Genomic DNA, 15161 nt, shown 5'->3' with positions numbered 1-15161 from the left:
ATTGAATATTTTATGAAATGTATTATCCGCTTATAATAGAAAGCAGTAGCAAGCATGCAATAGCTCTGAAAGTAATGCTAGCCCAGCAGGACAATTCTTGCTCTTCCACAAGTTTCTCACCGATGGCATATTGGCAATAATTGTGTATCAACCCAGGACTGATGATAGCCAAAAACATAATTCTAGTCATTTTAACCACTTTCAAACAGATTTTAGTATGCAGTCAGAAAGAATAGCACAACCATAACAATCACTGACATATAGAAAAAAATGTGTCAAGCTACAAATTGTTCAAATATTTTTTTAGATTTAAAAACTAGTTGCTAGACCCCATAGACAAACATACACACCTAGCCACCCACAACCTGCACCAATAAGCCTTGGGCACTCATGATAGTCAAAAACAGAGGTATGTCTAAAAGGGGAATCAAAGTTTTTCTGTTTAATTTTTTGGTGCCAAACCTAATATATTAGACAATATATTGGCACTCTTGACCCTATTGCCAGTTTACCAGTTGTCCTTTCTTGGGAGGTACTAGATACTGCAAACCAGGAACATCCCACAAGGCCCCATACATCTAGCCATCACAATTTACTACTTGTCAAAGTTGCTCATTTATTATGCTTCTAACACATCATCTTAAAGAAGTACCATTTTTTAAGTTTTGCACAGAAGGCACCCGTAACATCTTAGTGAGACCGAATTTCTCCAGAAGGTGTACATGTGCTTTCCCAAACTGTGTACCACCTAAGCAATTGTCTTTTTAAGATATGCCTTTGACTAATCTTGTTACAATTTCCTTCTTGTACTATTGTTGTACTGTATGATTGTCTGTCTTTCTGTTTTTAAAAACTTATTAATAGAACTGACTGTTCACTTGCTGCCTAATATATCCGACCCATTGACAGGTGCTATTGGAACAAGATAATCAATGTTATTCCCTCAACTGTTAGTTGTTTTAATGTTTTTATTGATTGCCTTTAATCTTGATTCATGATTTGATATTTTTTTTTAATAATAAAGACTTTTTTTTCTTTAGTTTAATAATTGGGTCTGACTAAAGCTCTCCAAGACTGGAGAAGACAGACTATTATGGGAAAACCTGGGTGATCCAGCAGTGTGCGTGAGATTCTCACCTGTGTATGGTAGCTTTTATAAGCATTTGTCAAGTTTCCATATAGAAAATGGAAGGGTGATGATTTTTTTCTCTGAATTCGAGCAGGTCTTTAAATACATTACTTAGGAACAGGACCAGCAAACCTTTTAACATAGAATATTGTAATTTACAGTCAATAAAGTGTCTGAATGCATTTGTAAACAGAAAAACTAAAGTAATGTCTGGATTTGCACACTACAAATGGTGTAGTTCACATAAATTCTAATTTTCTCAGCCCTTAGTGGGGCATCATTATTATTATTACATAATAACAATTTGAAGAAGAACTAAAGCCGTCAAAATCACCTATCCCCATTCCATCGCAGTGTGCGGCCATCCTTCTTCGTTCTTAACCTCATGCCTAATGACGACCTTCAACCATCTTGATTGGCAGTGCTGGGTTGATGTAACTCCTGCACCCCTACATCAATCCCGAGCACACACAAGAAAAGCTGGAATTGTCGGGTTTCCCTGGCAACTAAAGCTGACACTACACATATCAGCTTTTTCACATTTTCCCAGTATGCTCATGAAGCTTGTTATTTTCAAAAGAGACATCGCCTGTCCCTTTTTTAAATAATCATCTGCCTGATTCTTTATTTTGTAAAGAGGAACTTTAGTTCCACTGTGAAATGATTAATATTGGTCTCTGTAGTTAAAGGTGTAATCATAATAGATTTAATATTTTTTTTTATTTTTTTTTTAATAATCAGGGACAAATGTATAGATACCTACAGGGAGTAGAGAGTCCTAAAACTTCCAAATTATCTTTAAATACTTCTGGTATATAAAAAACAACCTAAAAAAGGATGACAAACCTGGAAGATATCTTGTACATTGAATAAATGTTTATAAGGCATGATAGGTGACTACATAATTGCAAGTAAGAGATTTGATATGTATTTAAAGTATAGATTTAATTGGAGTAAAATATAACAGTACAAATTCCAGTCCGTGTTCGGCTGGCAAGTAAAAATACCATACCTTCCATAGTAGCACAGCCAACAGCAAAAATATAAGGATCCCGAACAGTAAACTAATGGCAATGATCCAGCCAACCACATAACCACGTGGCTCAAGATTATGTAAGGCCTCAAAAACCACCTGGAAAGAAATTGCACTCGATTATACAAGTTGTTTTATTTTTGTTAAAAATATTTATTAATTGGAATAAGAAGATTGTAACAATACAGTTTAAATACCATAACAAATATTAAGGTTAAGAAAAATAAAAATACCTTTGTTCTTCAACACTAAAAAGAAGATACAGATGTTAAAGGAATAAAGAGGTGTGGCTGAAGCAGGGGGATAATAGGAAAAAGCAAAATGGAAGGAATACCACTGATTGCATTCCAAGGGATAAAATGTTTCATACTCCTAGAGCTGGAAATGTACTATACATACCAGTATAAGCAGTGTTTTTTTATAGTTCCAACAGGCTACTGACATTTACTTTTCAATGTGTTCAAACAATTTCATCCATATAATCTCAGCTTCGGGAAAACAATGAATAGTTTTGTTGACATTCCATGAATGGTATTGGAGTTCTGGGTTTTTAGAAATATGTGACTATTAAAATAATAATGCAATTCCATAGGCATATATATTCAACCATTTCTTAAACACCCAGTAAAAATTGTTCTATACTTCTGTACTTGACTTGAAAATTGTATTTGAAAGAAAGGTGATTAAGCAATAATTTAAAAGGTTTAGTGCTATATTTATAAAAACATTATTTATATAAAATAAATGTTATACTGTGCTTTTCATAAAACACATTACTTTGACAGAAGCAATGGTAAGGATGAAAATTAAAATATATATTTAAGGTAAAAAATACACAGCAAACATTGAGCTCACTAAACTACCCCTTTCCCAGCAGCATATATTGTTTTTCTCCTTCACTCAGTTCACCCACTGCTAGGACCACAAAGTAAAATATTTAATAGTGAGTGTGTGACTTACTAGCCCTCTTTCATGAGACAGCACTGGAGACCTTACACTGACTCAGCACTATCAAATTGGGACAAGAAAAGAGTCCACAGGCCTGTGTTAGTTCTAACAAATAGGTCTGGAGTATAAATGGAGCTTTCCTGGTTCTAACAGCAGATGGGTGGTGCAGGAGTGAGGAAAGGCTTCTATTTAATGATAGGCGGGAATTGAGTAACCATTTTACTTTGTCCAGTTTACTTTGTCCTTGGTTAAATTAACTTTAAAACTGTTCAGCAGAGAGATGCATCTTTATTGTTAAGGCACATTTTGTAGTGTACAGGACAAAAACTTTGTAATTCAGCCTGAAACCCAACTAAGAATTGGGAGCATGCCGGAGTAACAATAGCACACAATTTTCAAAATGTACTCACTTAATTACCAACATAAACTTCCTTCCTTACCATAATTACTTATGGAACCATACAAAGTGCCACAACTGTATTACCCCATTCATTCACAAATTTTACCTGTGCCAATACATTTTTATATAAACCAGTGAACATCTGGCAACCCTGAATTACAGTTTGCCAAATAAAGTTTTCCATTTTGATAATGGCAAACCACATAAGGCACAAAAGAATTCAGTAGTTTAGTAAACCACTGATTTCTATTGAAATTCGTTTAAAGTCATCACTGTATTTGGCCACAATGGAAGTGAATAGGCCACATACACTACCTTCAAACATGATAATCAGTTCTTCAATTAAAAAAAATTCTGTACGCAACTATAGTGTAAATACAGTACGGTGATCAAAGCAATGATCACCGCCACACAAAATAGGATTGTCCTTTCATAAATCTGACGCTAAAAAAGGTGTGAGATTTTAAATGAAAAGGCTGAAATATGTTCTCCTATTGTCTATTTGAATATTCATGGACGCAAATAAATTTTAAAAAATAACTTTCCTTTAATGCTTTATTCATAAATTTATACATACAAAAATGAAAGCTGAAACCTGACTAGTTTTTTAGAACCTTAAATACTGAAATATTCAGAATATGATTTTGTAATAAGACAATATGGCATAGACTCTGTACCCGGTTTTATTTTAGATCTTATATCTAATCTTCTTCATTCAAGTGAACATTTTTCATAGCAAAAACATTTTACCTGGCAAGAGCCAGAACCAAAGCAAAGTAAAGGCCATTTAATGCAAATATTTTGGGGCATTTTCAAGTAAACAATGTTTTTTTAACTTTTGTTAAAACACAATCCCTTGGGGTGTTTGATAAAAAAAAAATAAGCTGCAGGTTTTCTATACTTTACCGATCTGATTCATGAGTAAAAAGAACTCAATTTACTGTAAAGTAGCTGTTTTGTGTGTTCCTTCAGTATACCTGTGCCAAAACATGGAGGAGAATGCCAAACACAGTGTCAAGGGAAAACATATAATAATGTTGACCTTTTCTTAGAAAAACATATTTTAGTTTCTCATTGCTGAGGGGGTGGTAAGCAGAAAGGAGCCATTAGAAAAATGTAACTGCTAGATCCTTTGCCAAGTGAAAAGTCAATCCAGAGCCACATTTGTTCTTGTGGTTGCATTCAATAACCTGCATTAATACTAAATGCCGAAAAAGGACTGGGCTAGTGATTACAAAATTAACCCTTTTATTTGTTTAATGTATCACTAGTAGAGGACATATTCTTGTTTTATTTTCATTATCATTTTTAAACTTAGCTGTAGATGTAATGATTTAGTGAATTGCTGGGGATAACCCTACTTACCAATATTTACTGAAGTTTTTTCTGTATAATGTTTATAAACTTTAGGGAAACAAGATTCACTACATAATATTCCAGGACGATGACCACAGTAATAATTGACCAGTACTGCTGTCATAAAAAAGCTCCTTAAATTGAAAAAAAAAAATCTTACTAGGAACCAAGTAGTATAAGTTAATTATAAAAGTGTGGCTGGGGGAAAATGGTGCAAACAAAATACTTCTATTTGCCCCACTTGTTAAAGCATTATTCTAATATCAAAAGAATCCACTTCCTAACATTACCCATCATGAGGTTTATATACATACATTCGAAGACGCAGTCTTAAATTCAAAGCTTCACAACTTTGTCTGGCTTTGTTGTGGATTGTTCCTTGCATAAAAGCGAGCAATAAAGTTGTTAAGCTTTGGGTAACAGAACTTAAGTTTTGTTTTATAACACGTTTTCTACACTGTGCTGAGAAATAAAAACAACCAAGAACATGATTGTACTTAAGATTGGGAACTGCCAAGCTGCTAGAGAAAATTGAGGAGCAGCTTTTTTGGGAGCATTAAAAAATTATGACAATTGTGAAATAAATGAACCTCTGGGTCCATCATTATATCTAGGTCACCCTTGATACAGCACTGCCAAGACTGATATTTCTTTTTATCAATCATAATTTAGCAAATCATTCCCTACCAGACATCTGAGTTAAATGGGAAATGCGTCCTTTTGAACCACCTATTTCAAGTAGCCCAGTACACATCAAATCCACAATAAATACATTGTTACAGCACATAGGCCCTATCCAGAATGAATTCCCGGTTAAGAAATTGTTTCATCACTAGTTTTACCACCTCTGGAATTGGTAGTAGAGATTTTGGAGCAGGTAAACAGTATCATTGATTTTTCGCCGACTGCATTGCGGATAAGGTTTGAGCAATTTATTAAGTATGCTCAATTCTATCCATAGATTTATTAAAAGTTTTTACAATGCTGGGATTGTTCACAAGAACCACACTCCTTTACATATAAAGGTGATTGGACAAGCAGCTTTAACAAATGCCCCATCCCCTCTCAAACCTATGTTTTTTTTTTTAAGTGTAACACCCCCTTTTTAAAGATAAAAAAAAGGTGCATCACCGCACCCTTAAGTCTTAAACACATCTTTTCCCCCCCAAGGGGAAAGAGATGCCGATGTGACGCATGCGCAGTAAGATCAGCTCTCCTTTTTTCCCCATTCACAGTGGCTATGTCACCAGATCTCGCCCCTGTGCAGTGCGAGATCGGGTGATGGAGCAAGAAGACCAGAGGCGAAGAGAAATCCCAGGATGACGCGGGACCGGATTGCAAGGAGGACCAGCGCCATCGAGGGATCTGCCGGATTAAAGGTAATGTGATTTTTTTTGTTTTTAGTTTACTTCCACTTTAAGTAAGGCAAGTTATATGTTTAGCATATTGTACATTAGACATATTTAACAAGATAACTTACTGTTGCATCTTGTGAGTTCCCATGTGGTACTTCTATTGTCTGCAACTTTGAATCGGCTTCTAATTTCACAGTGGCTCTTGACACAAACTGAATTACTGAGGAACTGTCCTGTGGAACACACATTATATTACATTTTCAAGATGAAAAATAGTAACAATGCATTCTGCAGTCTGTAATTCCCTTTGGGTGCACTGGATTCCCTGATGCCCTCATAATTACCTAAACACAGTCTCTTATTTTATATAGCTGGATTCGATATGGCTAATTTTGCTCTAGAGTAATACTTTTCAGTTGTATGGTAGGCCTTGATTGTGAGGAAGGTCTGTAGAGCTATTTATAACACACAATTTTCAACTTTTTGTTAAATAAAAATGAAGGTGAGATTGTGATCTGCTCATAAAATAAAGGCTCAATGTAGACCTAATTTCCTGTGTCTTACCTTTTTCAATATTTCTGTATTTAGCAGCATAAGAATATCAATGTTTCGAGTCTCTTCTTTAGCTAATGGTTTTAGTTTACATTCTACTTCTAGGCATGGATATGCAGATTTCTGACAATCCTAAAAGACAAAATGCGGTATATTGATTATAATGAACAAAGATATTCTGTTAAAGGCTCAAAAATTATAAAACATGGTTAACCAAAAGCTGTTGGTATATTATACTAAACATATATTTCATATATTTTCAGGTATTAAACATAATTATTACTATGGTTAGGGTTTTCCCATGATAGTCTATCTTCTCCAGTCTTGAAGAGCTTTAATAAATCAGGCCCTCTGAGTGGAATTTCAGCATTAGTGTGAGACACAAAATCTAAAGGACCAAATGAAAACAAATCCCATGTTAAAATATTTTTTTTTATTTTTAAACTTGATTTTCCCTGTGCATGGCTCATTTTACCTATGGCTGTAGGACCTTTTTACAGTGTAATCAGCAAAACTGTGACATCACAGAAAGATTTATTAACTATAGTTGTATATTTATTTCATGACCTAAACAAATCTACAAGACATTTAAAAGTTTGGTCACAAAGTTATCACTAATGGATATACATTATTTCCCAGACAATAATATTATGCTCTACAGATTTAACTTCTACACCATCATTCTGCTTGGCAGGCAGAATGATATAAAATGCTATTTATACTTCAGTAAAATAAACTATTAACAGTCTGTGCAGAGATAAGATAAGCTCTCTTAGATACCTAATGTATTTTGGAATAAAACACATAAGCAGATTGTAAGATGTAGACAGGTCTCGCTAAAACATTATGTTATAACAAAACTAAATACAGTGCCACGATTCACTTCCAGCCATATTGTTGCCAGACAGTAAGGTATATTGTGAGTGTGGCTAATCCTAACTAGGTTAATAGTAAAGGTGCAAAGGTTTAATGCCTCTACAGATCATGCAACGTATCCCAAATACAGGGGATAAAGGATCTTCAAGGATCCTTCAAGGATAAAGAGATGGAGGCTGCAGCAAAAAGCTTCCGAAAATTACAAGAAGTGTTGGAGGAACAGTAGAAGTTTTGTGAGACAGCAGAACATTTGCTTTGTTTGAAGAATACTTTAAACTACATTACTGAAAAGAAAGGCAACTACAACATTGTACTTGAAAGTGAATTCATATAACATTTTCATTTTAGTAGGGATGTAGTGGTGACAAGGTCTCTAGTATGGGAGAGATGAAGGTGGTACCCATGCTTGGTTGGTACATATTTCATGTCCTACTTACTAAATTACAAAGAAGAGAAAATACAGAAAAAAAGGAGTTAATTAAGGACTTGCAGCAGCTTCCCAGTGGGTACTACAGACTTGTAGGCATGATGTTTGGTAATAGTGGTAGAACCAGCAGTAGGTTCTCAGTGTACACAAACCATCGCAGTCAAGGCTGGAGGTTTGGATAAGAGGTGCCCAGCACTGAAAAAATAAATCTGTATGCCCTTCTGTTGCAGTCAAACCACAGTTTTACTCTTCTTTTCATCCCAATCCACCCCATAACCTGCCTTTTACTCTATTACTGTGCAAACATTTTTTTAAATAAATGAATAATCATTGCTCTTTGCTCTCCTTTTGCAGAGTGAAGGGTTGGGTATATGGACCCTTGTAGATTTACAAAGTCGAACAACTGTTGCCTTATAACAGTTTTCAAGTATGGCATATCTACTGTTACTTTGATTAATTTGAACCTAATTAATTTATGTTTTGTAAATCTTTATTAAACATATTGAAATACAAATCGCAAGACAGTTTTCTTTGTGTGATCTGCTTTCTCAATGTGGCAATGATGTCCTAGGAAAAAATATGATATCCTAAATCCTAAATTTTTACTATTTTTCTTTGCCAAGATCTAGCTATATACTCTGTGCTATAATCAGGATTTCACAATTTTTAGTTAAGTCACTCATTCATAGCAAGTGATTTAAATAATTCACTTAAGGTATTTCCTGACATACTCTGTGCTAATTTAAAGCAGCATTCTGAGGCATTATTCATATTTCAACACTTTGAGTGTAATAATAAAAGTAGGATTTCCCTTCTTTTCTAAAATAGGCAAACAATCACATATTTTACTAACTTTGTTTCCCGTGTGATGTGAATTTTGCTGATTGATTTAGGAGATTTCTGTGTGCTTCCCTTTATTAGTAAAACTGCTTATTTAACAAACATAAAAAACTGGTAAAACCAAAAAAACTATTAAAGAGGTAAGTAGGGACCTTGCAGCCAGACAGCCAATTGGGAAAACTGTTTAACTATTAAAAACTCGGTTTAAAACTTCTTTTAAAGCCCTGCTGCCCAACATATCGTCTTCTGGCACTTTTTGTATGGCCCTTGGGTAGCCTGCAAACAGCAGTCAGTTTTATTGTTTAATCAAATCAGTAAGGCAAATACTTTTTTTTTTTAAAGAATAGGTTCTAGTAGTTATTTGTTTGAAAACTTTTTTATTTAGTGTGTCTTACTTTTCATCCTTTTTTTTTTTTAAATGTGGCAGTAATGTTTAAGGGGCTCCAGGAAGCACAAATCTGGGACCATTACATTTGCATAGGGGTTGTAAAACAGTCATATAAAACCTTTAGGTTTATTAGCATTTTCCCAGTCTCTAACTATCTCCTGTAGCATGCCTGTAGTCTCTAACAATCTCCTGCTTCATCCATGCAGAGACTGACAACTTTTTGCTGTGTTAATTAACCTGAATATTATCTGTGGCGTTCCCTTCTGGGTCATGGTCACACAGAGCAAAGTGATATGTTGTTATATGCACACTGTTGTAGTAATGGGCAGAATGGCATCATCCAAAATCCCTGGCATTGTACGACCTTTTTTTTTTCTTGTATTGATCATATACAGATTGAAATACAGTTTTCACAAAGCATTTGCTGGTCTGTACTAAAAGTTTAGAAAATCAATGTATGAAAGCTATTTGCAATGGCAGATCTATTAGCTTTTGCTATTGTAGAGTTCTACACAATGTAACGCCTATGCTTTGGCTACTATCACCTCTGAGGTTAACATTATGAGATTTATTTTACAACTCATTTTTTGGCCCCTAGATAAAAAGCAATGAAAATGATGCAGGTTAAAATATTTACAGTATATTCCCAGAAATAAGAAATTCATTACGGCTTTATTATAATTAATTTCAAACTTACCAACACTTTACGGCCTGACTTTGTAAAGAAGGCAAATATTGTGTGGAAAATATTCTCTTTCTCTTGTGGAATCACACATGGTGCTGGATTTTTCTTGAACATACACTGTGCTTTTTCTTGACCAATCTTAACCAAAAAGAAAAAATATGAGTAAGAAAAGCAAAACTACAATGATATTATTTTTATACAATTATGTTAATATAGTTTAACTTTCACAAATGATTTATGTGACACAGTAGAGCAGTCTTTTTTAGCCCAATTAAATATAGATATTTTTAAATGCCAGTGTTCTACAGGTGCTCTCTGGTGTAGGTAATTTTATCTAAATACCTCTTGACATGTATATTTGCAGTACTCTGTCATTGGGCCTGATTTATTAAAGCTCTCCAAGACTGGAGAGGATATACTTTTATCAGTAAGGCTGGGTGATCCAGAAAACCCGATGCTTTAATAAATCAGGTCCATTGTGTCTTTCAAACACTTGCTAATGAATGTGCAATAAAGAGAAGCCAGTGCATTCTCACACACATTGACTGGGTCAAGCATGACCTAACTTCCCAACAATGTAATATATTGCAGCCATCCAGTTCTAGATGCATTTTGTTTATTTCCTTTGGGAGTTTTTTTCTTTATTTTCACCTGGTAATCTTTTAAATTACCCTGTCCCTGAGTGGTTATTGCTATTATGTTACATTTTTAATTTTAGATTTATTTATGCTCCAATTAAAATGATCATACATATACTCAAATAGCCTTGTAAGATCAAGCTGTTCAGCTTCAAGCTAATAAAATTGGCCATCCATCAGTAGTTTAGGTTGGAATAAAATGTGCTGTGCAATACCTTGCAGCTCACTGTAGCTCACTGTTTACCTTTTTAAGAAAATGAAATTAATATTGATTCATATATACCAAACCCAAATTTATGCTTCCATTCGGTCAAAAAGATCTCAAGCCAAGGCAATTTTGAGCAACGCTGGTGTTTACTTTAAACAACCAATCCCAAACTAATTATTTTTATTTGCACATAGAAAGTCTCTCCATTCCTTTAAGTAAACTAGCCTCAATTTTTAGAAGGTATCTCAAGCAAAAATTCATGTTCATGTAACTAACTTTATGTGTGATCCATGTATGCATGATCCATCCATGTTTGTGTATCTAACTTAATGCATGACAAATCCATGAGATGAAGTAACGGTAAGAAATAGCTTTTATTATTTTACAAGACTGCCCTCAAAAATTAGCTATGCCACATAAAAATAATATTCTGTACATTCAAAGACATGCTTTTGGTTAAAAGACCTGCCAGCTGTGGCTATCAATAGTGGCTGTGTTTAAATAGTCGAGTATATTCCGTTACAAGAAGCAAGATGTGAAATTGTGCTTGGTTATTTTCTTTAAACTAGTCTTACACAGCAGCAAAAAAAAAAAAAAAAAAAAAAAAAAGGTTAATTAAAGGCATGTGACACCACATAGTGGCATATAATATAACCAAATTAGTGTGTGTGCATACCAGCACGCACTTTGACTTTTTTTGAATTTACATTCAGGAATAACAGTTCTTGTTCAAGTGGAATAAAACAGACTCAGGCCAAGAAAAGCAGATACACAAACAGTCTTGGCTTCATGGAAAATTCTTACAGAAAAAAAAACTCGCAGTGAGACCTTTTTTGCATTGTGACTTCATTAGAATACAGCACAAATATCACTTTTAGCTTTTCATAGAATATACTTTCAATACAGCTTATTTTGCTAAACTATCTACTATTCCCCTAACATTAAGACTGTAAGTTTGGAAGGGCCTTCTTTTCATTATGTGTTTCTATAAATGTTTTAGTTAGATTTTGTTTATTTAGCATTATTTAGAACTATTCTGAAACACAACTGTGCTGGCCTTTGCAGGGCCATATAATTCTGCCGCAGAAGTATTACATTGCTGAGATGCCAATAGTAAATTAAACAACTCCAGTTATAAAGCAGCATTTGACTTACTCAAGTGACAGAGTTGGGCCAATCATCAAGCACAAGTGTTGTCACATGGGGATGTTCGCAGTACTGTGTAAACTCTGACTCATGGGGCTCTATTTATAAAACGGGGAATGCAGAAGCAGTGTGTGAAAAATGAAGTACGCCTGTATCAATTCCATAGGAATTAGGAGGGTAAGTAGGAGCAAGGTGCTGATCATTAGCAGAAAAATTGGCAGTTTACTGTGTTCAAAGACAATGCCAAGGAGGAAAGACACCAGCACTGATCTTAGTGAAACCATACTTGCTGTCCATCAGTCTGGAAATGTCCCATTTCTTTTCTACATATATTTAATTTTCATAACTGTAATTTCATAACATAACTGTTATAACTAGTTCTCTAATTTCTTCAGTTTACATATTAACCTAGTGGGTTAAAACAAGATAGGCCTGGTAAACTGTCTGCTTCTAAATACTTCAAGCTGTTTCAATGAATAAAGATATACTAAGATTTATTTCAGACATCTAAGACTTTGGCTTTCTTCCCATAACTAATCCCTTGTTAAGAGATTTTCCAAGACACTTTATAATGCCTAAAAAAAGAGACCAAAGATGCATGTTAGAACTATTTTGTACTTCTAAAAAGATCTATGCATTTGCTTCATTTCAAAACTAGTTGTCAAAGGCAGCAACAAAACCAATATATCAAAAAGCAGGTAAATTGCATACAAGCACATGAGAGTTTTGAAGAACATTCCTTACAGAACACATGAAAGTTTATTAAAGTATATTAACAAGCCAGGTCATAATATATTACAGCAGATTTAGAGACATCTGTTTGAAATATTGTCTGGAAGACTATATATTGGGTTTGAGATTCCTTGTGCTACATAGTTTGAAAAAACCTCCTAAATGGCCAATGTAGTGAAGAATAACATGAGTGGAGCTAGTATTTTAATTTCATTTTCTATCAAACTTAATTTTTGGTAAGTAGTGTAAGTACCTGATAGTGACTTGATGTCACACTCTTGGGAAATGCTGCAAATTGGTAAGCAGACTAGCAGTGGGAAGAGCAGTACCTGGGACCTATTAGGTACCCTGGGTACAAATGTCCTGGCAAGAACCATGCTGACAAGCTTTAAGAAAGTGGTGTCATCCAAATGTTTGCGCTGTGTGTCTGGACTATATAAATCTTAAAAATGTAAATCTGTGTATGTACATCTGTATGTAAATCTGTATACCCCATGCACATGTACATGTAACAGAATACAAATTAGGGAGCTGTGGAGAACAGTGTTAGAAATTAAATTCACTGTACTGTACATATTTTTATTGTTAAGGCTATAAAATATCATTTTTTTTTAGTTTGTTAGCATCATAATCATTATATTTATTTATTTATACACATTAGTAAGAGTATGACTGCCTTACCACAATATCTTGAATAGAAAACATTTCAGCTCCAGTAGAAGAAAGACGATTAGGGAAAGCAATTTCAACCAAAGACCCATGGAGTGTACTTGGCCCAGCATTATAAACCTAAATAAAGAATGGAATTTTAAAGGGGGAAAACTTACTGTTGTGAACAAAAACATCACAGACATTTTTTGCACACTGTACCAAATTCTTAAAGCCAAACTGAAGAGGCAGTTGCAACAGGAAGACATGGGCATGACCAACTGCAAATTCCAAAATTACTACTGTCTCAAAAGGAAATTTGGGAACATTCCTGCAATGCAGTCATAGGACCTGATTTAATAAAGCTTTCTAAGGCTGGAGAAGATAAACTTTCATCAGTACAGCTGGGTGATCTAGCAAACTTGGATCAGATTTCTTCAAAGTCATTTGCTTTTTGCAAATGTTTTGAATCCTGGACCAGATCCATTCCAGGTTTGCTCGATCACCCAGCTTACTGATGAAAGTGTATCCTACCCAGCCTTGGAGAACTTTAAGAAATCAGGTCCACAGACTGCAGTAAAATTTGAACAAGGTTTCCCATTCTGCTCCACTTTGTCCAAAACCAAAAATGTATCAATCTTTCAAATAAAAAAAATGTCTCTAGTTTCATCTTTATCTTAACACTTTGCTTCTTCAGTTCTTCTTACTGTTTTGTCTTATTTTATACCAAATTGTATGCATTCCACCTTGTATTTGTTTCAGCTTCTAGTCCTCATCCAAACTTAGGCAGAGGGATCTTTATTATTCATATGCATCTCAATGTGCCATTCAGGAATATTATACAACAATTGTACTAACTCTGGATTATGTAAAATCTGCATATGACAGGGAATGTATTTATAGTTACTTTTTGCTGTGTAGCAGCATATTACTAATTGACCTGGTGTACTTACTACCTGCAATTTTAGCTTTCACTTCAGACTAGGTTACTTAGGTTTCCTTCATTCAAATTTTTACTGTGACAGATACATATCACTTTTAACCTTTTCAAGTTGAAATATTGAATCAACAATATAATGGTTGAAATTTCTACAATCATCCTTACTCTGGAAAATACTTGCCTATTCTCTTAGGTGTTTCACTTTCTACAGGACGTAATAGCAATTTCATAGGACATTACCTATATTGGTTGTAGCTCAGTAAACAATGTGAAACACATTTGTCAGTAGGACCAGTTGAAATGTTTGTCTACATTACATAATTACAACCTACACTAAACTTTAAAACACTTGTGTTTGTGTCCGAGATATGTAATATTTTTAAATAAAAGTAGAATTTTGACCCCCCCCCCCAAACACACAGCTCTGAACATCCATTTAGCATCTCAATGTTTCTAAATGTAAAGGATGTAAAAATTTTTGCTGATGAGGTGTAGGCCATACCTTTTAAACATTTCGTTTACAAATAAGAAAGCTGTTCAAAAATGCTTTGAAGAACATTTGAAATGATTCCACAAATTGAACCGTTCTGGGCACAGCACTTTTTTAAATATCTTCTGAACTTCAATAAATCTTAAAACATCAGCTTTACATGCATGGAGGACAAAAACAGATTCATTCTGTCCTCTCTGTGTTTAAACTTCATATCATTACAGCACTCCAAGTTTCATAAGTACTTTCTACAAATTTTTTCCACTGCTGGGAAAAAATTCTTGTGGTCATTTCTGTTTGGTAACCAAATTTAAACATCGGGCACTTTTTTATGTTTACTCACTTCTTAACACTAATTGCTAAGTGACTT

General features: G+C 34.3%; 1 protein-coding gene across 1 annotated transcript in view; it reads right to left on the bottom strand.

Moving 5' to 3' along the window:
* The window catches only part of ITGA9 (integrin subunit alpha 9), a 196102-nt gene that overhangs the window by 12034 nt on the left and 168907 nt on the right, over positions 1-15161 (bottom strand). Inside the window, exons 23-27 of the mRNA XM_072412135.1 lie at positions 13395-13502; positions 10002-10127; positions 6786-6905; positions 6347-6454; positions 2142-2261 (exon numbers count right to left, since the gene is read on the bottom strand). Of these exons, the coding sequence (XP_072268236.1) occupies positions 2142-2261; positions 6347-6454; positions 6786-6905; positions 10002-10127; positions 13395-13502 (582 nt within the window). The remainder of the gene's footprint in view (positions 1-2141; positions 2262-6346; positions 6455-6785; positions 6906-10001; positions 10128-13394; positions 13503-15161) is intronic.

This window comes from Pyxicephalus adspersus, chromosome 5, assembly GCF_032062135.1.
Source record: "Pyxicephalus adspersus chromosome 5, UCB_Pads_2.0, whole genome shotgun sequence".
NCBI classification, from domain to species: Eukaryota; Metazoa; Chordata; class Amphibia; order Anura; family Pyxicephalidae; genus Pyxicephalus; species Pyxicephalus adspersus.
Note: the sequence above shows the minus strand (reverse complement) of the source record. Positions and strands in the feature narration are given on the sequence as shown.